The sequence below is a fragment of the Neopelma chrysocephalum genome, unplaced genomic scaffold (genome assembly GCF_003984885.1).
Source record: "Neopelma chrysocephalum unplaced genomic scaffold, ASM398488v2 Primary Assembly neopelma1_75, whole genome shotgun sequence".
Lineage (NCBI taxonomy): Eukaryota > Metazoa > Chordata > Aves > Passeriformes > Pipridae > Neopelma > Neopelma chrysocephalum.
This window is the reverse complement of record NW_020897736.1, coordinates 4,107,234-4,134,304: the sequence shown is the minus strand read 5'-3', so window position 1 is coordinate 4,134,304 and position 27,071 is coordinate 4,107,234. Positions and strand designations below refer to the sequence as shown.

General features: G+C 40.2%; 2 protein-coding genes and 1 long non-coding RNA gene across 7 annotated transcripts in view; 1 reads left to right on the top strand and 2 right to left on the bottom strand.

The window, feature by feature from the left end:
• Positions 1-14,737, bottom strand: part of SLC12A1 (solute carrier family 12 member 1) — a 46,965-nt gene extending 32,228 nt beyond the window's left edge. The window contains exons 1-7 of one of the 4 annotated variants that reach the window (XM_027688755.1): positions 14,626-14,737; positions 12,179-12,778; positions 6,688-6,822; positions 6,398-6,473; positions 2,339-2,434; positions 879-1,018; positions 320-430 (exon numbers count right to left, since the gene is read on the bottom strand). In XM_027688755.1, coding sequence (XP_027544556.1) covers positions 320-430; positions 879-1,018; positions 2,339-2,434; positions 6,398-6,473; positions 6,688-6,822; positions 12,179-12,589 — 969 coding nt within the window. In that variant the 5' untranslated portion in view covers positions 12,590-12,778; positions 14,626-14,737. The other 3 variants (XM_027688757.1, XM_027688756.1, XM_027688758.1) reach the window with 3 other exon arrangements.
• On the top strand, positions 373-22,210 carry LOC113970167. Of its 2 annotated transcripts, XR_003535057.1 has the most exons (8): positions 373-498; positions 1,879-2,064; positions 8,671-8,761; positions 9,486-12,054; positions 13,401-16,759; positions 17,903-18,008; positions 20,500-20,674; positions 20,801-22,210. It is a non-coding gene; the product is annotated as an uncharacterized LOC113970167 (long non-coding RNA). The 2 variants fall into 2 exon arrangements; XR_003535058.1 differs by lacking the exons at positions 20,500-20,674; positions 20,801-22,210 and adding an exon at positions 18,418-18,678.
• On the bottom strand, positions 17,214-22,573 carry CTXN2 (cortexin 2). The gene is made up of 2 exons (XM_027688773.1): positions 22,300-22,573; positions 17,214-17,661 (listed from the first exon to the last, which is right to left on the bottom strand). The coding sequence occupies exon 2, from the start codon at positions 17,605-17,607 to the stop codon at positions 17,359-17,361; it is 249 nt and encodes an 82-aa protein (XP_027544574.1). The 5' UTR covers positions 17,608-17,661; positions 22,300-22,573; the 3' UTR covers positions 17,214-17,358.
• Positions 22,574-27,071: the final 4,498 nt, after the last annotated feature.

The following is a 27,071-nucleotide window of genomic DNA, read 5'->3' as shown; positions in this document are numbered from 1 at the left end:
CTGCATCAAAAATAAGGGCAAAAGGGGCACTTAGCCAAGGCTCTAAATGAAGCCATGAATTATAAAAATCAATATAACCAAGCTGTCTGCAGAACACAGACTTCCTCTTTGCTTTTAAATGTATGTTCAAGGAAGAGTGTGGAGTAATTGTGCTTTCATTGAATGTAATGATTAAACTGCTCTTGCTTTTAGAAAGATTAAGCATAAACTGAAACTGGGTGCCTCTGAAAATTCCACCTGTTGTGTAGCATTCCTCCCACACAAATTCTGTACAGTAGGCTAAAATACCACTTGCTTTAATGTTCTTTTAAAGGTTTACCTTTGCTTCCCACTCCATGCCAGCAGCAGTGATGCCGAGAAGACAGACAACAGTTATGGTGCCTATGATTCTGATGTCATTGGACTCATCTACTATCAGAGTATCACTCTCCTGAAAGCAGTGAGAAATGTTAATAGAACCAGTATATCTCTGTCCAACTGGTGGGATCAAGTAACAAGGTGAAGTAGAGAGCAGTGAGCTGTCAAAGTTGCAGAGATTTATGAGACCAAGTGTTTGTATTTCATGTTCCAGCTGGCCTTTTGCAGTTGGGGTTATTTGGCTGTCTAATTAGATGTCTGTTCCTCTTCTGATTTTGAGATTCTTGTCAAGAAATGTATGAAATATATTCATAAGGTAGAAATAATGGAGAATTTCTCTGTGGCATGTTTAGACACACCAGCTTCTTCCTGCTAAAAATGTCCCTCAAGCCTTAGCTAAAAAGTATCACCACTTAAACAAATATATTATGTAAAACAAACACCACCCCCTAAAAAAAGAAAAAAAGCCGCACAAAAAACCTAAACCAACTTAATCATATACCTGAAACATCTACATTTACCTTAAGAAGTTCCACAACTGTTTCAGCAAATCCAACTACATACATGGCAACTGCCACTGCATTGGCAAAGGCAAAGATGAGTCCTATAGATCCACCAAACTCTGGGCCCAGACTCCTTGAGATAAGATAGTATGCTCCACCTGCAGACAGAAATGATTGTTATTTTGGCACAACTAAATGCTCAGTTTTTGCTGTTTTTTTCCCCACATAACAATTACTGCAGAAATGTGTGCTTTCAGCCTCACAAATATAACCGAGCTTTGCCCTATGTTGATAGAGGGCACTTAGAGAAAAGCAATGTGCTTTGCACTGGTTCTGCCCTCAGACATCTCAGTATGCCTTTCTATTGCAGAAATCTTTTAGTGCACATTAGCATGCAAAACAGGACCTTGGTATAATTTTTCATGATACATGATATAATAACACAAAGGAGAGAGATCCTCACTTCCAGACAGATTCTAACTTACATGGATCTGTCCCAGTGTTAGCATGAAGGATCATATTCTGTGGTACATTGTTTAAGCTCCTGCATAGTGATGCAGTAAATCTTTAATCTTTTTTGCATTAAGTTTATATACATTTTAATTTGCTGTTGATGCGCTGAAAGAAATCACTCCACATATATTTATTTATTATTTCTTTGCTTATAACACAGTTATCTCAATTCCATTTATTTTTCTAATTAAAATCTGCAGATTTTTGTATTTTTCATGAGATCATATTCACTTACCTCCTCTTACTACTCCATTAGTGCAAATGGCAGACATGGAGATACCTGTCAATGTTGTTACTACTACACTCAGAGCAATAACTATGATTCCAAGACCTGAAAGATCCGAAAAAGAAAGTATAATCAAGTGTATTCCGGTACCTGTTGTGCTTAAACGACGTAGTAAGAACTTGCCATTTTCCAGAGGTTAGACCAGGCCAGATAGAACTTAAAGGCTCTGAAATGCACTAGAAATTTGTTTCATAAAATACCTGACATGCACTTCTACAGCGAAATCATTTACTCGTCTTCCAAGGAGTGGCTGAAATGTAAGGAGTGTTATAAAGAAGGCATTAAACTGAAGGCATCCACTGATGTGCATCAGTATTTAAAATGAGAGGAAGAGGTGTCTCCATGCTCAGTTTGTTGAAGGATGTCCAACCTGGAATGCTCTGAATAGGAAAGACCAGCTGAAAGGTAAGAGCAGCCATGGAAAGCCAGCAGCCATCCCCCGCTCACAGCAGGCAGGAACACCTGAAATGTACTTCTCAGACTGAACTGAAATCTGTGGTTTATTAAAAGTGACTACCCAAACATGCCTTAAATTGTGATGAGAGGTGGCTAGAATTGTTACCTTCCAGTTCCTTTAGATGTACCACTTGGTTTATCGTCCCTCTGGTTTGTCTCACACGGAAATAATACATAAATACCTTTTTGGGCTTGAAAGCATTAGTAACCCTAAGATTTTTACCTCCACGGACAAACCCATTAGTTGCTATTGCAGAAGTTGACAACCCAGTAATTGAGGTTACCATCGTGGCGAGGAGAATTATGATTACTCCAAGACCTGTCAGTAATAAGAAGATAAAATATTTTACTCATGTTCCATGTTTCCTACAAATCATTCTCTCTTTAAATTGAATTTTCAGGCCAGAATCAGAGCAATAAACTGAAAAGATGGTTTGTTGACCATTTGCAGCTTGCAGAACATTTTCATGGAGGCCATGACACGGCTGTAAATTATTCCCATCAGTCTTCAAGCAGTGATTTTTTGTGATAGGAGTACTCTAGCCAGAAATTCTCATGATTTTCAAAGGCTGAAGGAAATGAACAAACAAGTGTCCCTTGACATGGAAACTTATATCTACCTTTAACAGGCATCCTGGCTGTTTAAATGAGGAGACTGACACATTAACCAGAGCTCTTGTAAGAATGCTGCTGTCTTTCATCAGATAATTAAATAGTGAGTCAGAGGAAGACTCATAGTGCACCAGGACAAAGAGTCAGTCAGGCAGAGAGACAAAACCTGAGTGATGTCCTCATCTCCCTCTTTCCCTGCAAAAAGTAGTTTTAGTCTAACACAGGACAAACATTTGAAAATGGAAATACTGCTTTTTAGATGCCATTTACTTTAACAGGTGACCTGTAATCTTAGAGAACTTAGAATATTCTTCTTTTACTTTAGCTGATATCACAAACTTGAGTAATTGAACAGAAATAATCAAACATCTGAAGATCAGTGAAAGGTGATTAGTTACAGGTGAACTGGGTTTTACTTTAAGTTACGCTCTGAAATCTGAGAACGTTTCCAGTCTTTGGTTGTATGGTCAGGTTTCTGTTAAGGATCAGTTTTTAGTTTTATCTGAACTTGCTAAGGCTTCTGCACCAGCTGCCTTGTGTCTGTGAGGTACACAGGTGTTCAGTGTGGAACTGGAGAACACACATTGTCTGTAGCAATATTTATTGACCAGGGCTCATCCAGATTGAAACTTGGATCCGACAACTAACACTCAGCTAGAAGTACTACAAACTTATTGATTTATCTGGTTTATTTCTACCTTCTGGCTTCCAGATCAGATTCCTGACTTCAGTTCATAGTGGGTGGTTATAGCCACCCAGTCCCTGAGTGAATGTTCTTTGCTGCTTAAATTATAGCCATGTTATCACAGTCCTTTAAGACAGAACGATGTCATGTGCAAGACATAAATGATATATAACGTGGTGTAGGATATTCAAAGTGATTTGAGCCTCTAATAAATTATGTTTATCCTATTGATTTCTGAACTCTAATTAGTCATGCAGCTGTTTTGTATGCAGGTCTGTATAAAAAGAAATCCAAATGGTCATTCCTTTTGGTCAGCTACCATTACACAGAAGGTTAAACCATGCAAATTTTGTGTCTGAGGAGTGGCTGAACATGATTTTTAATCAGTTGTTAACTCTTAAATTGAATAAGTTAGACATATTATTCTTAAAGTAGTTTTAAAATTATTTGGTAAGTGCATGTGCATCCTAAGGAGTATTTTTCAAGGATGTTTTATTGCATTTCACAATTCATGTCATTAACATGTATATGATATATAGAGTTACTAACTTGGTAGTAACATCGTCGTGGAAAGACTTTAATGTTAATTTTTAAAAAATATTGTAAGATTTAAGAATAAAAGTGCATAAAATAAAGTGACTCAACCAAAACATCGTCATATAACATAACATAATTGTAATATTCAGGGCCAGATTTTCAGGTAACATAAACTTGGTGTTTTTCCCTTCCTTTGGCTAACCATTCCAGGTACATGTAGTCCCCAGATGTTAGGTGAAAACACCAGACTAGTTTTGGACCTGGAATCTTGTCAGGGCCATACTGTCACTTTTTTCCCAGCTGATGATAAACACAGATCTTTGTTGAACAGTATTTTTTCCCCCTGTAAGAGCTTTTGCCCAAGACAGCTTATCAGGATATGGAAATAATTGGGTTTGCTCTCTTTGGCCCTCTAATGATGGGGATATAAATGGTGCCCAGATGGTGGTTTAACTGACTCATTTAATTTCCATGTTAGTAGCAGTACCCAGTGAAATCCCTGAGCCTTGGTGATGATGAGCTTCCATCACTGTTCTCCTTAAGCAGCTTGGCTAGGGACTTAAAGCTCATTGCTAATAAGACATTCAGAAAATGCAATGAGAAATTATTCATATGGAATTTGACGTCTCATTTTCAGATGTAAAACTAACCTCCTTGCATAACACATGCAACTTTAAAAAGCCACAGCAGAGCAATAAACTATGAGGAAAGAGAGTCTGCTTATCAATGAGTTAAAATGGTAAAATTAAAAGTGAAAGCAGAAAAGTTGTAACTGATATTGGTGCAAATTAATGTTAAAAATCTGATTAAAGTTTAGATTGAAAAGCAGGCATATGGCTCCTAAGTAAGTTGTTCCAAAATGAATTACTCTTGCCCATGGCTATTCTCACACCTCAAAACAAAGTAATACTTCTTGATGATCTCAATAAGTTACTAAACTGCCCTTAAAAACTAATTTTGCATGAAACCCCAGAGCAAAGTCTTGGCAATATTAAGATGCAGAAATTTCATGGCAAGGCATATAGTTATGAGTGCCCTGGGCTGTACGTGCTCATTTGGTATGCATCATAAAATCAGCAAGCACCCTTTTGTCAGGCACAGTGCTGGAGCCACGCATGGAGCACTGCAGAAGTACTAAAGTTCTCCTGCTTAGTTCTGGATCTTTTATTGTTGGGTTTCTTGTTTCTGTTTATGTTTCTCTAAGTTTGTGGCTGGATTTTTTACTTAATAAGCGTTTCCTTTGTTATTTTTTTTTTAAAAGCTCAGACTTGCTCAAGTGAAACTTCTATGAAGTTACTGTATTTTATTGGAAATGAGACTTCTTCCATGCTAAATTTTGGAGATGTTTCGATTCAATGTTTCATTTCGCTTCCATTAATAAGGAAGTGAATGATATTTATACCAATCTGATTTTGAGCACTGAGTTTTATCCAAGCCCAGCAGAGTCAACGCTCCTTAATTTACTTAATGTTTCCATTCTGTGAGCATCCAAACTGGAATACTTGCCATCGTGCCTTTGGATTGCATTTTTTGCAACATCTAGGTGCCAGTCAAAGATTAGGGCCCCAACACTGCAGATTGCAGGATCATGGATCACAGAGTGACAGTGCCATCGCAGGTCACCTTTCTGTGCTCCCCCAGAGCAGCAGCTCTAAAAAGGCAGTTGTACCACACAGAAATTGCACCTCATTGAGCTGCTCTTGTAGTGCTGGAGATTCTTGCAGCATTGTGAGCACTTTCCTCTCTCACTGGTTTCATTGAACACTCAGCAACACACCGGATGGAGGCCTCGGGGCCCAGTCTCCCAGGGACTGGCATTTGGAATTTGGATTAATTAAACTGCACAACGAAGGAGCAGAGATACAGCACATAATGAAGTGTACTTAGTTAATTTATATGAAAGCTACAGCAGAGTTTTTTAAACTTAGTCTTTCATAGTACACTAGTATCTAGTACTGTACTGCAGTTAAAAATAACAAAATCCTGATGAGATGAGACCTCCTTCCAGTTCTGTTTTCATCCTTGCAGAGAAGTGTGAAGAAGTGTTGTTTCTAATATGTAGATGACAAGGTTTGGGTTTGACAGATAAGCAAAGTGTGAACTCTTAAAGGTTAACTCTGTACTCACATATTAGAAATTGGCCCAAGTCATAAAGTTTACATCTGTTACAGGATCTAAATACAAATTTCAGTAAAGCTTAGAAATATTCAAATGTGATGATCATATGCATAGTTAACAGATCTGTGCCTCTAAGCAGTAATTTGGCTGTGAGTCTGGAAAATTCCAATAGTTTGGAGGATTAATGTCTTTTACCTTGGCAAGCATTTGAAAACGTTATTTAGTTCAACATGCAAATGCACATCTCAGATTATATATTAATCATGATCATGTATAGTTTATCCTCTTTATCCCTTCACTGTTGAAAATGATATTAAATAAGATACATACCAATTCCTGCTTGACCTACAATCCAGGAAAGTCGAATAAAGAGCATCACACCCCAAATATTAAGCATGCATCTTACCTAGGTTTTAAAGAAAAAATACTGCATTAGTGCAGTGTTGAAAGTAGTGTTAACAACCAGAAGCATGACAGAGTACATCTCAGGCTTTTAAAAAACACCCCAAACATCCCTGAAGTCCATCTCCCACTCTTAATTCTTAGAAGACCTTAGTGTAACAGAACTGATTTTATTTGCTTTTAATTTTTTTGTTTAGAAGTGCAGGTAAGTTTCTCACCAGCACACCCTTCACCCATCCGAACTTGACAAATCCTGCTTTGTTTTCCTCTTCCTTGCTGGCTGCTGTCTCATCTCCAGCCGTGCTCTCTCCATTAGCCATCCTCTCCACTGAGCCAGTGCTCACAGCGATGTTCTGGAGAATCACACAGAAAACAAACACAGTTTTGTGCAAAGCAGAGGACACCTGGCTGCATTAGAGAGACACAGGAGAAAGATATTCCAAAGAAGATCATGTTTTACTGCCTCTGGAGTAGAGAGCAATATTCTGCTCACACCAGGCATCAGCAGGTGGGCTTGCTAACAGGGAGAAAAGACGAAAGAACCGCTTAAGCAGAGTAAATACATTATTATCTGTACTTAAGTGTTTTTATTGTGAACTATTCCACATACATGTTGTGTTGATATGTAAGTAGAGCATCTAAGACAACGAGAGGCTCCTGGTTGGCCTCTGCATGCTCTTGCAACAATTTATGAATAACTCCAAGTGTAGAAGGAGGGATAATTGCTCAATAGTGAAAAGAGTGCAGCTGAGTGCTGCATGGTGAAGTTATGTGATGAACTCCAGTGTTTTCTGTTGGATAAAGTACAAACATAACTGCAGCAGCAGATGGGTAACATATTCCTGAAAACAGTTAGAGAAATGCCAGTGAAATGTAGTAAATGAATAATCCTTTCTGTGTTTTAGCCACCTCTGGTGTAAGCATAGTAGATAGGATTAGGAATTGCTGTATTTGTGGTGTAACCAGAATAATAGTCCAGAATTTTAGATTGTTCATATTCAGTTACAAATATAAATCTGTATTTTATCTCTTCAGCTCTTCTGCCCCAGAATCTTTGAGGCAATTTAGCAACATGATATGTTTCTTGTGGCTTGAATAGGAATTAGTCATGGTGCTGAGGTTTATACTCTTTGTCATTGCTGCTTTTAATTTCTTTTTTTATCTTATTCAGAGGTCTCACTGGTTCTGGGAGGAGCTGGCATTAGGTTAGCTATTGCCAGATATTTTCTGGGTCCTCTGCAAAGGCCTTCAGGAAGCACCAAGCCCCTTGCCATAGTCTGGCAGAGTCAGGAGTGGGTGCCACTTCTGGAGAGGAATCAAGGTGCTTTTAAGGTTTGGAGGTTAATGAAGATATTTCCAGATTAACCAAGCAGGTCAAGGAGGAAAAACATCTGTAATTCTGTGAAACATGAGATTTTTCATCTTGGTTGACTTTAAGGCTGTTTCTGTATTTTGTCCGTGAACTTAAAAATACCCAACACACAAAGCAAAACAGACATAAAGGCCAACTGAATATGCCTTTTACACTAATATCTGGACCTGCCCCTCATGGATGGGGGCTCTAGTCATGATGATGCAAGGCTGTAGAATGCCTTTGACACAGTAAATCCAGGACTGTGCTCACAAATGAGAAATAAGTGACTGGATAATACATTTCGACATGGACTAAACTTGGTGCCTACAGCCCTGTTGGCCCTAAGTGAAATGGGAATACAAGATCTGTTGAAAGCCTGTGACTTTGAGCTCCTGAGTTACTTAGATACTTTTGACAATTCTTACCCTGAAATAATAATGGCCGTGTTTGCTCAAAATACGGTAAATGATTGAAGTGAGTTAAGGAAGATCAGCAGAATAATATGAGGATTTTTTGCTACAGTAGTTAGAATTTCAAAGACAAAAAAATTAGAAGGGTTTGGTCTTTGTACTTGAAACAAGTTGTTTCCTCTGTACTTTGAATTAATTTGTGCTCTCTATGCCATTATCATAAATTATGGCCTTAAACCTTCCATAAATGCATTTTAAATTGGCGTGCTTTAGTGAATGATTGGTTATTTACCAAGCAGCTGTACCTGTGCTACTCATGCATTAAGGATGTGGAATAAAAGTGACAGAACATTTTGAAAAGCTACTAAAATAAAAAGTTAACTGCTTTAAAAAAAATAAAAAAGAACTAACCCAAACATTTTCCTTTCTTGTTTCAGAATGGTTTAGTCTTCATCTCTCCTGGGGCTAAAGATGATGAGCTCATCAAGTCTCCGTAACAAGTGTGGAGAATAGCCAAGAGGAAGAAAGGTTAGATTATTTCTTATGTAGGGTAAATATTAAGCCCAAGTAATTATCAGCAGCCATCAGCTGTGAAGTAGCACTTAGACTATTTTTCAGAGATTTAATTGGCGATCTGTGGCTTAATATGTGCAAAAAACTGACATGTCTTGCTAAAAGATGACACACATTTGACTCCAGCAGTGTGGAAACTAGATATTTGAAGTTCCTTTCAGCCTGCCTTACATTCTGACATTTGAAAAATTGCATATTAAAAAAATGTATTAAATATTAATATTTATCTTCTGATGTGAAGCCCAGCATCAAAGCACAATGGGAATGGTTATGTGATGTTTAGCAATCTGAAGTCAAACATATGCCACTTCTTATCAGAATCTGGCAATGGGCTTGTGACAGTATAGTTGTCTTCAACAATCTGAGTTTCAAATTGGGGGTGAGGGGGGTGGGATTGCCTTGGGGTGTAATGTGGTAAGCCCAGATTTTAGTGTTGAAGTAAAATAGAGCATCCTCTTCAGAACTGCACCTCGGGCTATTGTGTAACCCTTTTACCTGCTCAATGGGGCATTTCATCCCCTCCTTGCTGGTGGCCAGAGCTCCTGCTGCAGGCAGGGCCCCTGTCCAGCTCCTCATACATATCCTATCCTCCTGATAGGGGCTCTCCCTTTTCATACCATCCTAATTCCCTTCCCTACTAATCTGCTATTTAGTGACCTTGTGTTTGTTTATTCTTCAGAATAAGCTCTGCAGACCGAAGTGATTTGCCCAAGGTCACCAAGGGAGACCCAGGGACAGCCAGGCACAGACTCCAGCCCTGCTAATGGCGCCTCGTTTGTTCCAGGGCTGTGCTCAGTGGCTCCCACACCAGGGCCACAACTCACATAAGGGCACAGCAGGTGCCAGTGTAACAAAAGTCCCATTACCTCTGACATTCACCTTCCTGTTTTGAAAGGCATAAGATTAGCCTTCTGTAAGCCAAATACTGGAAAAAGTATGGAAATGACCAAGCTAGATAATGCTCTTTTCTCTTCCCTAACAGTCCCAACCTGTGAAGCAATTCTCCATTTTATTCTGTGATGTCATCTGCCTTCTTTTTAACCTCCTCTAAGTGAAAGCCTTAAAAAAACCTAAACAAAGTCATCTAATTTTGTTTAAAATATACAAACCTTTGAGAGATACAGCAGTAAAAACCATCGAATTTTCTGGTTATGATCAAAACTGAAAATTCCTTAATCTGCTCATGTTCAGTACCTGATCATTCAGCATTATGTTCAAAGCCAAGACACTATTTTGCTCCTCTCTGGCCATTACTGAAGTAAATTATTTCTATAAGAGGAAGTTTTCTTCTGGGCATAGAAATGTGTTTAGTCTCTTGAGTAGCAGTTTGTACATCTGCAAACAAATACGGATACCAAATTCATATTTTTTCCCTTTTATATCCACTTTGCATTCATCTTTGGAAATGCTTCTCCTTTCCATGTAAGCCATTTTACACAGGTCTGTGGAGACCTTAATTTAAGTAAGTTAGGCCAAGGCTAGGAAGCTGCCCTAATAAGATCCTAAAGAATCAGGTCCTAATTTGCTAATGGCTGTTTTTTTTCTTGATTTCATTATTTTATATTACCCTCCTTAGGACAGGTGAATCTGCAGAGAGTGGAAGTCTGAACAAGATCTGGACCAGCATCCAAAAATCAGATGCTTGTCCAAATTATTCAGACCTCAGAAGTATGTAAAACTGAGTGGAATGGGGATGAGAGCTTATTTTCTCTCAAAATTTCTCATTTCACAATTGGCCAACACAGAAGAAAGAATGGGGATTTTTGCTGCATATTGGCACTTTTAGTCTCAGCTTGACTGAGCAATGATCTCTCTCCAGCCCTGCCCTGATAAGTGCACAATTAAGAACCTCAAAAAACGTTTTTGATTCTGAAAGTAGCTGTATCCTTCCCATGTCTCTGCTTGTTACAAAGAACTTGGTATTGTGGCTTAAGAGGGAAGAGTCTAATTTTACCAAAGTCAGTAGAGTAACATATTATTCCACTGTTTTGTAGTAGGTCTTTTAGTAGTTTAACTGTTTCAAAGTGCTTGATCTATTTGTTCTTGCCACAGAGGTTCTTATTACAGCTTTCTATGCTATTTGGTTTTTTTCCACATAGGGTAATCAACCCTTAAAATATCTAGACAGGTGACTAAACAGCAAAATTCATCTGAGACACTAACACAGAAATTAGTGAAAATCTGGTTTTGAGACTTAATATTACCAACTTCTCAAATTCTTTCCAGTGGAAGTTTTCAATGTGCAAACCCCAGAGGATTATACCTGACAAATGTATATTCTTCTGCAAGTAGCCATGGGAGGTGACAAAAGTGAGGATTATCATGATAAAAGGCATGTTTTGGTATTTCATTATTCACTTACTGTGGTGTATATGTGGAAAAAGTGGAGCAAACAGGAAGAGTCTGCTAAGGGGAAGGGGGTTTTTCCCCACAAAATGCATATCTATCAATAATAAATGCCTACAGTGGGTCCACCAAAAATAGGTCTCTCTGAAGGAGAGAGGAGAAACAGCTCTACAAAATCATTCAAAGGCAGGTTAGACAGTTGTATTCTGTTTTATAGTTCTCTCTGTAAGTTTATTTTACATGGATATAGCCCTATCTATTACATGAGCAAAGTCTAAACAGCTCTTCCATTGATAGATTAGGAGGAATTTAGCCAAATCATTCCTCCATAAATGCTTTCTATGTAGTCATTCAAGAGGCTCTTCAGATTCATTTCAAATTCATTGGAATAATGAGTCTGAAGGCCTAAATTCATTCACTGAATCAGCACCTGAAAACTCTTGTCTGCTATCCCTCTTCTGAGCAAACAGTCTCAGCCTCAACACCCTTGTTCTGGATTCTTTTTTGCAGTTTGAATGGTTTGTTACAGCAATAAACAGGGAGTGCTTTGGATTTCTGATTAATTGAGGTTGCATTTGTTGCACATAATCTTTTTTATAACACTTATATTTGTTAATGAGTACAGCGGAGGAATCTGTCAAAATTAGTTATGCATTGATGTTAAATTCAAGTTTAGAATAAGTGTGAATTGTGTAGCCTGGTTAAATTATGAATTGACATTTATCATCTGCCATCCTATCTCTTACATGGAACAGAAGAGATTAAGTAGATCCATACTTTTAGACAAGATTAAGCAATGTTTTTCTGTTAATCAAGTACCTTATGACCACCTTTTAATAAAAATCTTTGCTTTGATCAGGATACAGAGCAGCAAGCAGACTGCAGCTACCAGAGGAAATATGGTAATTACTTGTACTTTTTCTCTTGGGCAAGGTCCATGAATCTAAGGACTTTCTCATATTAATAAGCAGAATTAACAGTCTGGAAATAGAATAGAGAAAAATTGTATCTTTCCTTTTCACTTACCTTTGCCAGTTGTTCATGAATTTCTAATAAGCTTGGTCTGTTGAGCTTATTCCCACTGACGCTGCCAGTGTTTCTATAATAATCAATTTTGGGAACTGGGTCCATTGTGTTATGGCCAAAAGTTTGTAGATAATACATTTTAGTGTGAGTATCATAGGGATGTAAACTAGCTTCTGTTTTCTCTGCATTTTGAAGGAAATTGTCATATAATTCTCTTTTTCCTGGTCTGTAACTGATTCTCAGTCTGTTCTGGGTTTCATCAGTAAAAGATGTTTCTTCATAATGTGGTGGGTCAGAGCCCACATCCTCTTGGGCTGTTTCGTTGTTGTCATGGCCTTCATTAATTATGTTGACTTGAAACCGATTTGCATTTGGATCCGAGAATACATTTGGTGCATTGTTCATGGACATCTTCAGGGATGCTGCAGACTCAGGTCACTGAGCCCTTTACTCTTCTGTGGCTGCAGCCAGTTAGTAGCAGCTACAGCAAAGGGTTTACTGCTGTTTCATATGAAATCTTTGCTCCTCGAGTAATGAAGTTCTGAGAATTTTCTCTTGAATGTCTAAGCAGTCTTCCTAATGTTGTCTGCTGTTTTTCTGCTATAAAAGATATAAATAAAACATTTCTGTTATCATGCATGGTTAGATACATTTTCCACCGTAAGCTCTCCCTGGCCTCACTAAGTATCCATAAGACTGTCATCCTATGACTTGTTGACTAAAAAAATAGTTGAGTCAAAGACTGAGTTTGTGGAGATGTTTCCATCTGTGACGGACACACTTGACCCCTTAACCAAACCAGCAGTAGTTTGGTACAGGCCTGAGTGCTAAATGGGTCAAAAACTCCTCTAGTTTCAATCTGTTTTATGGAAACCCAGAAAGGAGCAGGGTGACACAGTGAGCATCCAGGTATGTGGATCATGCAATTGGAACATGACCGTGCAATTAGAGCATGGAAAGCAGGGGGCTGCCTCCTCTGTAACCTGCTGCTCACCAGGTCCCTTGCAGGAGAGTTGCTCCCTGAACGATGCAGGCATTAAATCTGTCTGAGGTACAGGATTTCCATTTGTCCTTGTTGAATGTCATGAGATTCCTGTTGTCTGGTTCCTCTATCCTCTCTGGGTCCCTTGGAGTCGCAGCCCACAGAAAAGTGGACATATGTCCACAGAGAAGTGGACATACAGCTGTATAATCTCCTTCCCACCTCCACTTCCCCACACAGACCCTCATCAAAGAAAACGAGTGAGCAAACAAAAACACCAAGAGAAGAAGGGGTGTGTATATTTAAGGCCTCTAGTGGGTTAAGTACCTTTTCAGCAATTTACAGTATGGCCTAGATGGCCCTCAAATGAGCTACTGAAATGATGGCAATCCATAAATCTTGAAACATATTTCTAAGGAGATTAGAAAGTGTGGTTGTAGAGACTTGTATAATTCAGCAGGAGTCTGGGCCTGTTCAAAGGGACTAAACCAGAGCATTGCTTAGACATGGAAACTCTGCAAGTGATTGTAAAAGCAGAAAGTCTTAGAAACAAAATATGTCTTTTAAAGCAATATATGAACTGAAAATCTGGGTAAATAAGCCCATTACAGGCATTTTTTTTAAAGTTTCATGCTTTCACAAGAGGTTGGACTAGATGACCTCCTGAGATTTTTTTCAATTTAAATTTCTCAATGATTTTGTGAAATGCATTTGGCCCCTTGGCATGGAAAGATAAATACTGCATCAATATTTATAGCTCGGCATTGTAAATTTTCTCTAAAATCACATATCCAAATTATAATTTGAAGAGCTGATAATCAAAAGTCCTCCATCTTCAGTATGAGATACACCTAATGCATATTTTCTCACTTCTTCCATAAGCTATAGATAATATTCTGCTGTCACCTCTCTGCTATGATACCACTTTTTAACCCCCTCATATTTATGTTGGTTTTCCTGCTTAATGTTTTGTAAGCCTCACAGCAATGTTACATTTATTTAGTTTATTTTACTTCTGCTGTCTCTGGATTATCAATAGTGTTATTATTATTACACATTTCTGATCATAGATAGTATTCTGCTTCCTTCAGCCTTTTAAAGTTGCAAGGAAGTGTTTCATCTGCAGGCATGAAGGAGCAAAAACAAATCTTCTGTCATTAAGGTCAATGAAACTACGTTTGTTTTCATCTCCCTGACTGAATGGAATCCCAATTCTTTGATGACAATTTGCTTTGATGACTTGTGCTACCAAGTAAAATGATTCTGTCATTTCACTGTCTTATTTCCATAATATTACTGTTTTGCTAGGAAAAGTAAAGTCTCTTACCTTTCTGCTGTTCTTGAAAATAATACTTTGGTTTTCGCAATGTATTTCCAGAGGTCTCTCAACTGTTATTTGTCATTAATTTTGTGTTTAGTACGCATAAATAATCAAGTTTACCTTATTCAGGGTAATTTAACTTACCATTCAATCCTGTGTTTTTAGGGAAGGACAATCTGCCTCTTTTATTCATGCATATAGTCTGTCCCTCTCTTTGAGGCATTACAGACTCTGCCTTATTGGCCAGATTTTTCTCCTGCTTAATACACTGAATAGACCATCCAATCCCTCTCTTTCAAAACATTTCTAGATGGTGATTTAGAGAGACATTCTAGCTTGTTACAAATTAACCAGCAAATGTACCTATCCATTACAATTACTGACTTTATGGCATTGCAAAATTTCTAAGGGGGCCTGAAAATACTTTTGTTATCTCCATTTCCCTCCCAGCTATGCCAGATTCTATGCACAGATCATGTTCTCTCTGTTTTTCAGTTCTGCATATATAGTCATGCAGATAATGAGTTCAGGACAGGATCTGCTCGGTGCATTTTATGCAGAAGACATTCAGTGAAGTCAGTGGGATCAGTCACTGGGGGGTCCCCTTGTCCTACATGCAGTTTTGAACCATTTACTCCTGACCCCTTTTTAAGTTTTATTCTGTATATTTAAGGAAAACCTTTGAAAAATTATGTTCTCTGTATTCTTTCCAGGAAGGCTGACTTCCTTGTCTATTTGGGATGCAGAGAAGGGCAGGCAGGAAATGATGAAGCTTTGTAATCATAAGGGAACTTGATAATTGCTTCCAGCAATAGATTGGGTCAAGAACAAAAGTCATAAGACAATATTGGGGTTCTTTGGGTATGTTTGCTGTGTTTGTTATGTAGTTTAAAGATAACTGAGCTATATTTAACCCAGATAACTTAAGTACCTTCAGTACTCTAACCTGACAGCACAGAGCTCAGCTGTGCTGATTAGATGTACATAAAAAGAATGGCAGTGTCAGGTCTCTGCAGTGGATGATCCTATCCAGCAATAACAGATCACATGAATCATTTTACTGATATCTACCTTGGATTTTATGGTTAAATTAACTAGGATAAATGCAATATACTGAATCTCTGAAGGTCTGACATTTTTTCTTATGTACAATCTGAAGCAGTTGAAAAGTCCTTATATTCACAAAACTGTTTATGTTTTATAATTCAACTGGACCGGTGTAGATTGATGTTGGCTTTTCCTCTGTTATATTCTTCAGACAGGAGATTCATGTCCTTCCCCGTACCATCAAGTATTTCATGTTCCAAATGGCACTTGAGGTCTGCTGTTCCAATCTCTGCCTCTGCCTAGTATATAGGGCAAAAGAAATAACATGTATTTTTTCAGAATACATGAAAAAAGAAAACAGCTGCTGTAACTGATCTTCTTGTCTTAGCTCCTTGTTGCAAACAGAGCTGTTTAGCAGAAGTGACAGTGCCTAAAATTCTAATGCCAGCCTTCTTAAAAACTGAATTGAATTTCTGTCAAGTACTGTCACACTTGCTAAACAGCTGTGTATATGAGGGTGACCTTGAATATCCAGATTTGAGTCTCTGCTTTCACTGTTTCACTTCTGCTTTGATAGGATTTCCCACGACCAGTTCTTCAGTGACAGTCCAGATCATACACTGTACAAAGTTGCAGGAGCAGCAGAACCAGCTGTGGAGAGGGGCCAGAGAGTACAGAGCTCTGCAGTCAGCTCTGGACCCTTGTCCCTCTTGGGGACTGGGTACAAATGGGTAAGCAGCATGATTGTCTCTGCTTTGGCCTTGCCAAGCTGGTGTAATTATTGCTGGGAACTGTTAACCAGACAGTTTAAGTTCCAGTTTAAACTGAATCGACATTTGTAACCAAGTAGTAAAAAAATGGCAATTGACCAATTCAGCTAGAGTTAGATTGGTTACTTAACATTCAATTTTTCTCTTCCACTTAAAATTTTTAACAATGTAGGAGATGCTGGGGGACTGGGACTGTGGTGATGTTGATCTGGATTGGAGTTCTCAGCAGGTAATATATTTTGTATGGCTGAATGTTTGTAGTATCAAAAATTTCCTTAATGATGTTTGTTTCCCTTCCACTAATTCTGCTTGAGTTTCTGTTGCTGTAGATTGGGAGATCTATCAAAAAATACTCATGTGAGTTACACAGTGTTTGCAAAGGACCACATCAAGTTTTCCCAGAGAAGCAATGTACTTTCCTCATAACCAGTCAGTAGTAGAGCACCTGCTCTTCTTGGAAGGTGAGAGATGAGTTAGCAACTGATGTGATCTCTGGTTATCCCATTAGTTTCTTAATATTGGTAGTATGTGGACTAGCCCTTGCTCCTCTCACCTCAGCAACACAGACACACACCTGTTGCAGGCACCTCCTCAACATTTGTTGTCCTCCACTTTTGTATTCTCAGTGTACAAGCACAGACTACGAGTTTCAGAAAATTGTGTCAGATGAGGAGGGGAGGGTGTTACCATTTAAACATGCACCATTCGTGAGCCTGTCTTTTGTGTTATTCATCTTTTGCTCCAGCCTATCATGAGACACAGTAGAAATGACATCCTTCTCTGAAGAAGCAGATATCATCTCTTAAAATACTGGCCATCATCACTTTCTATTGAATTATTGTAGTATTTGTTTTCTGTTAACCATTTCTTACCTACCATTCCACTGTTTGGCAAATAAAAGCAACGTGAAGTGCCTTTTGAGTTTGCAACAAATATTTATTTAACAAAATGGATGCCACCAACATATCTCCAAAATGCGGGTATGTATAACAAATGTAACAACAGTTGGTTTCCAAAATGAAATCAACATCAAATTTAAGGCAGGATATTCTGTGAGTTTTCATGCAAGAGCATATTCAAATGTTCCTTTATCCAACCCCTCAACTTCATCTTCCCATGTAGAAGAAGGCATACTACTGTAGGGGTCTAGCAAGATTTTGAAGCATCGGATAATTAGAAGTCCCAAGAAAACACACAAAATCCCCACAAAGGCAAAGCCAGTTTTTTGCTCTAGAGTCAGAGGGAAGGCAGACATTTCGTTGACACTCATGCTGGCTGAAGTGTTGCTGCAGTAATTACTGCTCATCATTGGGCATCACATCCTGGTGACTCTGTGGGGTTTTCACCTCTATTGCTTCTTTGCCTGCATAGAAAAGTCCAATCAGTGTGGTTAGGTCTAAATGGGATGCATGTATCTAAGCTGTAGTATATGAACATTTGGAAATGAAAACCAGCTTGGATTTTAGCAGTGTCCTGTTGTTTTTTCACGTTTAAATTAATATGAAAAAATTGCAACTTTTAGCCTCTACACACCATCCACTTACTGGCCTCTGTTATGAGACAGCAAACTCACAATTTTCTGCCTTTCTGTCTCCTCAAAACAGAAATTTCAGCACATGGCTGTTGCAAATAGTATTTTGTCAGACTGGGCACAAGTCTACAGATTCTGATTTGGCAATACTCACCGAGGTCTCCACCTGGAGAAGCCAGGTATATTTTCTGAAATGGCTTTAAATCTCTGTCCTTAAACTAGTTAAACTTGCATTGACCTCAGAGGCAATTTCAACCAAATAATATGGATTTTGCCATCTGATTTAGATCATGAGTCTGAATAAATAGATCCAACTTGTAAAAGAAACCACTGTGTGTGCAATTTTAGTGAAGTCTTGGTCCCCAGTTTCAGAAAAAAAGTCCTGTGTATTTGAGCTTGTAAGAAAGTGAGCATATTGATAAAATTACCCCTTCACCTTTCTCAATACATGTCCACTCTTGTGTATGAGGAAAGATTGGTGGGAGAAGAGATAACAGAATTAAATTCCCTTCCCTTAAATCTTGCTCTCATTTTTTTCTTCTTCTTGGTCTTTGCCTTAAATACATACATATCCTGCCATTTTTACAGGCATAGGAAACAGCAGGTCTGAAATCCCTCCTGATGTTCCTCAGGGGGCTGACCCTGATGTGTGTCCTATGGAGGGCAAGAGGCTCAGGCAACTCCACCCTGCCACTGCCACCAGGAGAGCTCTGTGCGTTTCCAGGCAGGTGAAACTTTTTATTTCTGTCTGTTTAAGGAGATCTTATGTATAGATTTTAATTGGGGGTGGAGATCGTTTTGCTTTATCTTAGGTTTTCCATCAGATATTAGAATCACATCTTTCTTTTGTACCTATAGACAGCGGGAGATTTGGAAGGACTGGGACATCAAAAGCACCAAAGGACAAAGGCACTTTTATTCTGAGGTTAGAGCTTGAGGTTTCCTGCCTCTTGCTAACACCTATTTAACGAACGTGCCTCAGGGAAAAACTCTTTTTGTTAACGGTTCAACCATCTTTTTCCCCAGGGAATTACCAGTATCCATTTATTTCTTGGCAGAGTAATTAGGCCACTCAGAGCTCTGTGCTGCCATGGCTACACTGCTTCAGGTACCTGCACAGCTAAGCCAGGTTAAAGGGAGCTCTGGTATCTGTGTGCTGCAGTCATGGCTGACAGTAGCCATACCCTACAAAAAAAAGGCAAAAATAAGATTTGGTGTTCCTGAGCAGACAGAAATGGACAGAACTTTTATCTTCTTTGGTGTCTCCTTTCTCACTTCAGAATTTGTGGGATTTTTGACTAATTATCCTATAAAGAATAAAAATTTTAAAACAAAGGTTAAAAGGGCAAGACACAAGTCTTTTTCTTTTTGCAATAAACCTCAATGTAGTAGATGTTAAATAATATGTTTTCCTATTACTGTCTTTACATGTGTGCCAGAGCATAACAATCAATGTTCTGTTTATTCTGTAGAGCTGTGTATGAGATCCTTCCTTGTTTTGAATTATATTCTGCTCTTTGGGTCACAATGTTTTAATTCCTGTTAAGCTGGAGAAAAGATCCAGATATATCCTATTGGAATTAGAAATAATGTCAACAACAAGCAATATTTATTTTCTGAAAATGTATCATAGGTAAAGCCCACCTGCTATATGGATTTTCATTGGGCATACTTCCAATTTTTCTATTAAGTTTGACCTTCTGCAGGGAAAAAAAAATCACAGAAAGTTCAATATCACAAATTTATGTCACAAATCAGTTGATTTGAACAAGAGCCAATCAAGGAAAAAAAATTACTTTCCAGAAGTCATAGGACACTGGGTTATAAAAATTAAATTTAAGGCTTATACTGGAAAATTATATGTAGCCACTGCCTGGAAAAGCCAGACCCAAAACTCCCCAGTTGCTACCTTGAAAGACAGAGAGAAAAATCTTAGCAATAGGCTGGCTGTGGAGAACCCTGCATCTGAGCTGAGTGCAGACAAATATGTTTGTGTTTGACATGACATTTCTTCACCATAGAGAGTCCTTTTCCAAGAATATGACTTCCAGTCTTACTAATTTTGCAGGTTACACACTGGAATTAATGGGATTTGTTTGTACATTATGTGCTTGTCAGGAGACACTATGCAACAGATCTCTGTGCAAAGCTGGACTGATGCTGAAACATGGAAAAATATATCTTAGTCTTATCCAACAAAAGTTTGGCTGAAAGAGCCGCCTGAGAAAACACCATGCATTTTGCTGGGGGGGGGGATTGGTTCTGGGAAACTCTAATGTGCAGCTTTGTGTTCTTCTCCTCCTTGTCCTGAATTTCAGAAATTGTAATTGAAGCCTCCATGTTCACAGGAAATTTTGCTCTAATTATGTATCCCCAAAACTGTGGTAGCTCGTCTGACCTTGGTGCCTTTTTTATTGTTTCCACACTGTAGTGCTGCACACAGGTTTGATGTCCTCTCCCAGTTAGTCTGATACCCTGTCATTTGCTGCAGAGTATGTGTCAAGTCCTGAGTCAGAAGACTGAATGCTAACTAACGTGGCCTGGATCCAAAAATCTTCAAAGACAGCCTCTAGAAAAGCGTGATGGGGACAGGCATTGTATCAGTTAGAATCTGCAGAGCCGTTTTGTGGGGGCTGGCCCCAGACTGAGCTCGACTTTTTTTTTTCACAGGTGAAGACTCTACTCCTTGGAGTTGCCTGTATAAAAACACTGGCAAAAAGAAAGGCTCCTTAACATCCTGCTGTGAAATAAAAGACCATTGGAAGCCCTTCTGAGGCCAGAATAAACCATAAGAGTCCTAAAGAAAATAGGAATGAGGAAAACAGCTTAGATATAGACCACTGAGGTAAGAAGAACAGAGGTATAAGCTGGGTGTGCTGGCTGCACGTATGGGGGGACGGTGAAGGGGAACACCATGGGTACTCAGTATTGTGAGGCAGCTGGAAGAAAGATGTTGAAATGCTTATCCTAGGAGCATCACCAGCCCAACTCTGCCAGTGTTTGGTGTTGATTGAAGATCCTAGCTCCAGTTCTTTGGTGATTTGGGGTGACAGGGTGCCACTTTTTTCAGACCTAGCCTTTACTCGTATGTCTACAGAGAATCTGAGAAGATTAAGAAAGTAGCCAGAATAATCCTCCTTGTATTTTGGGTTTCAGTCCTTCTCTCACAGAACCCCCTATAGGATTTGTTTTCCAATGGCTCGGTACTGGAAAGGAGTAAGTATCTTTACATGGTCTCAAGCTGGGAGCATTCATCCTCTTGGCATGATTAAACCTCAGTTGCCTGAAAACCCACTTCATAAACGGTAGTGTGCAACAAAATGGACCAAATCAGTGGCCATCTGTTCACCTCTTGGATGTCTGCAGCCCAGCTGCTGTTTCATGGATGTGGTCATTCTCAAAGTACTTCTAATAGCTTCAGTCCCGAGCTTGTGTTTGAGTAAGAACAAACCTAACTTGAAAACGTGGTGGTGTGGTTAGGGACATTTAAACAGTTTTGGAAGCACCTCATTTGCACTAAACTATCTCTTTAGGGAAACTGAACTGTATTCCAGAAATGCTATCAGAAAAATTAGGCATAGGAGGTGGTAGGATGAAAAGACCAACAATGGAGAAGTCCTAATGAAATAGAAATTTGAATGAACGTGGAATTCTCCAACAGGCCTGAGCTACCTGAGTTGATAACACACGGCCAGAAATGCTGCAAAAGCCATGCTGTGACCACACAGCCAACCTCTCATGCTCATGTGCACACTGCATGCCTGTATTCTCTAAATTGCAGAGGAGAAGACTGTCTCTTCAGGGTTCTAAGACAACATACAGGGAGGTGAAGGTAGGAAGGCCAGGGCATGGATGCCCAGCAAATGAAGGCATGGCTCACTGTTCTGCAAGGAGAGCAAAGCCCCACACAAGCAGTGTTTTTGCAGCGTGGTAACTCAGGGTGCAAGCAACACTTTTCCACTTAAACAGCATTCCCCTGCAAAGAAGCAGCAGCCAGACAGTGACACCTCCATCCTTCCAACAAGCAGTGAATTGCAGAAATGAGATTTTATCCTTAGCAAATACACCAGCCTGGAGTCTCCATTGGACAGGAGGTCTTGTGCTGTGAATTCATGTATGTAGTCTAGATTTCGATAATACAGTGATGCAGGAAAATAAAACGCTCATTAGCATCATCCTTAACTTGTGAACGTGGAAAAGTGTTGCCTGCTTCCCTGGGGACGGAGGCTGCGAGAGACCGAGCACCTGCAAAGCAATTGTTGCTGTAGGATTGCGTGCACAGCCTTCGCTTTCCCGGCCCCGCTATCCAGGGAGGGCAGATTTAGGCTCTGCCCCTGCCCCTGCCCCTGCTCCCCCCTCCGCCCCCGGTGCCTCGGTCCCCCCGCCCCGCTGGGCCGTGCGGGCCGGGCCGGGCGGCGCCGCAAGGTCAGAGCCCGCCGCCCGCCCGCCGGTGCCGCCCGCGGTACCCACCCGTGTCCTCCGCGCCCGCGCTGCCCATGGTGGCGGAGCGCGGAGCTCCCGCGGCTCCGGGGCCGCCTCGCCGGCTGTCGAAAGCCCAGGTTGGAGTCCCGACGGCTCCGGGCACGGGGTGGTCCCGGGCGGCGGGGGGGCAGCTCGCCCTTGCTCCCCTCGCCGCCCGGCGATGCGACCCCGCCGGGAGATGCTCAAAGTGCCCTAATTAAAAAATTAAACACGGCCGCTGCTGCTACCGCCTCCTCCTCCACCTCCCCGCCCGCCCCCTTCCATCGCAATTCAGCCGCGCTCCTCTCCGGCCCCCCTTTGCACGGATTAGACCGAGGAGCGTGGAAACTTCCTGCAAAACCCTACGTGCGGTGCATCGGTAAGGGCCGGGCCGGGGCCGCTGCGGAGCGGGCGGGAGCAGCGCTCCCTCCTCCGCTCCGCTCCCGCCGCCCAGGCCGGGACTGAGTGTCCCTGCAGCGATGGGGGACCGGGCTGCGGTACCTCCCGGGCCGGGAGCGCCGGTACCGGGCGAGCAGCGCAGCCCCGCCGCCGGCGCGGAGCGGGACCTGTGGAGCCGCGCTGGGTACGGCGGGGCCGCTCTGCTGCCGTGGAACTGCGGGCAGGGGCTGACACACTGATCTGAGCGGGCCGTGGGGACCTGAAAGCCTCTTAGGGCTGCGCCCGCAGAGTGGACTCGGGTCCTCCCAATATCTCCAATAGTAATAACGATTAAAGCCTAAGCCTCTCTTTATACCCTTTCATTAGCTGCGTTTAGTTGATGGTGGTTGTATATTAGAGGCTTCCATTTGCCACTACAGAAGGTGTTTAAGGGTGGATTAGGAAAGAAGATTCATTTTCCCAAAGCTGGATCTGTATTTATTGCATTAATAAATGGCAAATCTGTTTTAAAGGATAGTGATTCCATTTTTGTACACCATCCTGCAGGGATGCACGTTGGTCAGTGGAACAGGACTGTATCACTCTGATATACATCATGAGACTTTTGAGACTACTGCAGACCTGCTAGCAGAATTGTTGTGTAGAAAACTATTTTAAAACTCCTCATGCTTCTCACTACATGTAATAACTCTAGGATAGGTTAAACCTTCTTCCTGATATGATCTGGGAAAAAAGGGGTTTGCGTTGCCTGCCATTTTACTGCCTGATTCCTCTGTCGTATCAGCAGTGGACTTCTAAGCATTGGGTAGAGTCAAAATACAGACTTCTCCTGCAAACAGAACTAATGGTTAAACCGATGGGTAACTACGTACTTGCTAATGGTTATTAGTTTGATCTTCTAATGTTGCAGCATCAGTCATGTGGTAAATAATCTCTCTTGCTGAAATTGTAAGTCAAGCTAATTTTTGAAGTGCCTCTCATATTTGAAGATCCATGAAGACTTTATAAATAGATAGTTTTAAATAGTATAAGAATGTGCTTTCAGATAATGTATATAAAGAGCCTCTACTGTTCCTAAGGAGCTCTAGTTTTCTTTTTTAGTCCTGTCCCTGATCTACTTGAGGGCCCCATGAAGGTCTCACTAGATGGAAACAGCTGTGGTTTGGGATTTTGGGAGTATCAAACACAAGGTCTGAGAATTTCATGGTACCCCCTTCAATCTAGCACAACTGTTAAGGGAGAGTAACATAAATCCAGGCTTTTCCAATAATTGTTGAGCATTGCTATACTTGGAGAACTTTACTGGAAGTAGGTCTTGGGAGTAGCCAGGACGAATATGTCTGCTCTCTCTGGTAATGAGGGACAATATTGACAGTAGAAACAAATAATTTTGAGCAGATGTGTCTTTTCTCTTCTGTCAGAATTCGGGCATTGACGCTTGGCCTTTCACTACCATTTTTTCTGGGAAAAGTTTACTTGTGGGATCTTACTCCTTATAGGTGTGATATTATCCTTTTGTTTTGTTATTCTTGTAGGATTAAATGTTGAGGTTTTTTTAACACTGAAATAGTTACCCCTCTTGTACTATGACATGGCAGAGGCTGCTGAAATAGAGTAATTATTTCTAGGAATCTGACACTCATGTTCTATTTTAAAGACTTTTCTTTTGGTTTTATGTATTGGAGATCCACTTTTCATGGAAATAAAACTGGAAAAGAAACTAGCAGCCAGCACCAGGGAATGTGTCTCCCTCTTCAGCTACCAGTTGTCAGCAAAGCAGCACTGTTTTTCTCTTCGGTGTACGTGACCCATACTGGGTACATAGACAAAGGCCGTGTTCACTATTCTTCATTTTCCATTTCTTTGTCAGGCTCCATCTTTTTTGTATTCACCAGAACAATAACTATCACTTCCATCTGACTTCAATCATATTTGCTGTTAATTTGATCCTACTTTAGGGAGTGTTGTATTTCCTCAAAGGAGAGCCCTTGATCAGACATAGAGATTTTATAATCATCTGGTAATTTGTTACTTTGATCTTCCAAATTCAACTGGCCTAATTTAAGGTTGAGCAAGTGGGTGCCAATGAGTGAGAAGCAATAAGGAACTCTTAGAGCTGTTAGCTGGTTAATACTTTTGATGTTTAAGGATCACTTGAGTGGTGTAGGTGTTAAGAAAATATAACTCCTTTGAGGGATAACTAACTCCATTGTAACTTGCTTTTCAGTTTAGCTTTAAACAGCTCTTTGAGTGTTCCTTCCCAAGCAAACTCTCCCTTCAACTGCTAGAAATTTTAAATGGGCTGAAGTGGGCAGAGTCAGTGAATAATATAGTGCACAGAAGAAACAGATCAAGTTGAAACTCCCCTCCTAAGCAAATTTAAGCAAGTTTTTCAGAATATGTATAATCAAAAAGCAATAGTAAGTAGGGGATATAAAAGCAGTAATAGAGGGGCACAGCAGAAGTATGTGAGGATTATATATTAGTTTATGTATTGATCACAGTAACAAGTGGGAATTATCTTAAGTAATTTAATTCAGGGTTATTTAACTTTTGTTCTACCATGGTTTTTTTCTGTAATATTTAAAGATCTGAATCTCTCTTTGTGCTTGCCTAAAGGCAAGGTACTGACTTCACCAGAGACATAAATTAATCTACAGCCCTGTGAGCCTGTAGGGTACTCCTTTGGTGACTGCCAAGAATGAGGCAGAAAAACAAGTCCTACAAAGCGGTCTCCCCATGTTAAATGTCTGAGTAGGCCCACTCTTCAAATAGGAAAAGTGTAGGGATTCAGAAACTGAAGAAGGTTGAAAATCACCACTTTGAAGTCCAACCCGTGTTAGTGTGGGCAAAGGTGGAAGAGGGAATGCATACAGTGAAAATCAACAGTGCCACCTTGTGTGGGTGGGACAAGAGAGTTCGGCCATGAGGAGGGCAACTGGCCCCAGGTGTGTCTCCAGCTTCTTCACCCCGGGATTGGGGCAAGCCCCTGGCCAACTAGGGAGAGGGCAAAGGGAAGGATGGGTTCTTCTTAGATCTGCAGGAGGTAGGTGTTTACTGCCTCACTATGAAAAGCAGAGCTGGTGGGTATGTAAGGGGCACTCAGCCTGACAGTGTGGAAGGAAGGACATGTTGTGGAAGGAAGGACCAAAGCACAAGCAGGTTGCTTAGTTATTTTCTTTTGTAACTTCAGCAACTAGAATAATGTCTGAGGGAAGAGAGAGTGAGTTGTTTTAATATAGGACCAGTAACAGTGCTACCAAAAATCTGGTGTTATGCAGCCTTTTAGGGGTAAAAACCAGGTGATTAAGATTTAGACTCCTAAGCTGCGGGCAAGGGTTGCATAACACCAAAAAAAATTTTATGAGACTTAGGAGGATGTAAGCCTTCCATGAGAGACAAAGAAGTTAGACCCCTGCAGATCAAGTAGAGCAGGTCTCCTCTGTGACTGATCCCACGTTGTTTCTCGGACTAGGAAGATAATGTTTAATTGCAAAGAGAGCATTTGGGAAAGATTGTTTTACTCCAGGTGCATTGTAAGTATGCAAAAAAGGGTGCCACTTGCAGAGTAGGGTTATTTTAATTTTTTTTAGCACAAAATAAAACAGTGTAGGTTGGTTGCATCCTTAGGCAATGCAGACTGGTCTGGAACTACTTGTGTCTGTGCAAAAAGGAATCTTTAAATAAGCTACAAAAGTCAAATGATTTACAAAGTGAATCTGTTGTTAAAGCAACCCTTCTCCAGCTGTACTCAAGGCTTCTTGGAGAGGGGACAGGGTCTGGAAAATGCTAAGCACATTTAGGAGCCACAGCAACAAAACCAAGAAAAATTATGTGTGATGTATTTACCATACAGGCATCATATAGGTAAGAACAATGTCTGCTTGAAAACAGTAATTTACAAAAAAAAAAAAAGTTATATGGATTTAAGACCTATGAGGCTCAGAAGTCCCATTTTCTGAAGTTCCATACAAACTGACTTTCAGGAACATAGAATATTTTTTAAAGTTCCACCTGATGAAAGTGTTGATGAACTGCTTTTGATCATGACTTAACTGGAAATAAAATTAAAACTAACATTGAGATAAACCACAGACCAATTAAAATGGTCCTTTCTAAAAGGATGATACATATTTGTTCATTAGCAAATTGAAAGCAATGTGTTCTTTGTCATTGAGGACTTGAGACTTGAATTTAGTAACAGACTGGAGTTACTGTTTTGAAAAGAATGGTGATACTTAAAACACATGTAATTATTTTAGCTCTGGAACTACTACTTGTACAAGAGACTTCCAAGAGTAGTTGATTTACAGTTGCTTATATTTTCATATATATGCAAGAACATTAATAATATTCCATTATCCTCAACTCCATGTGTGAAT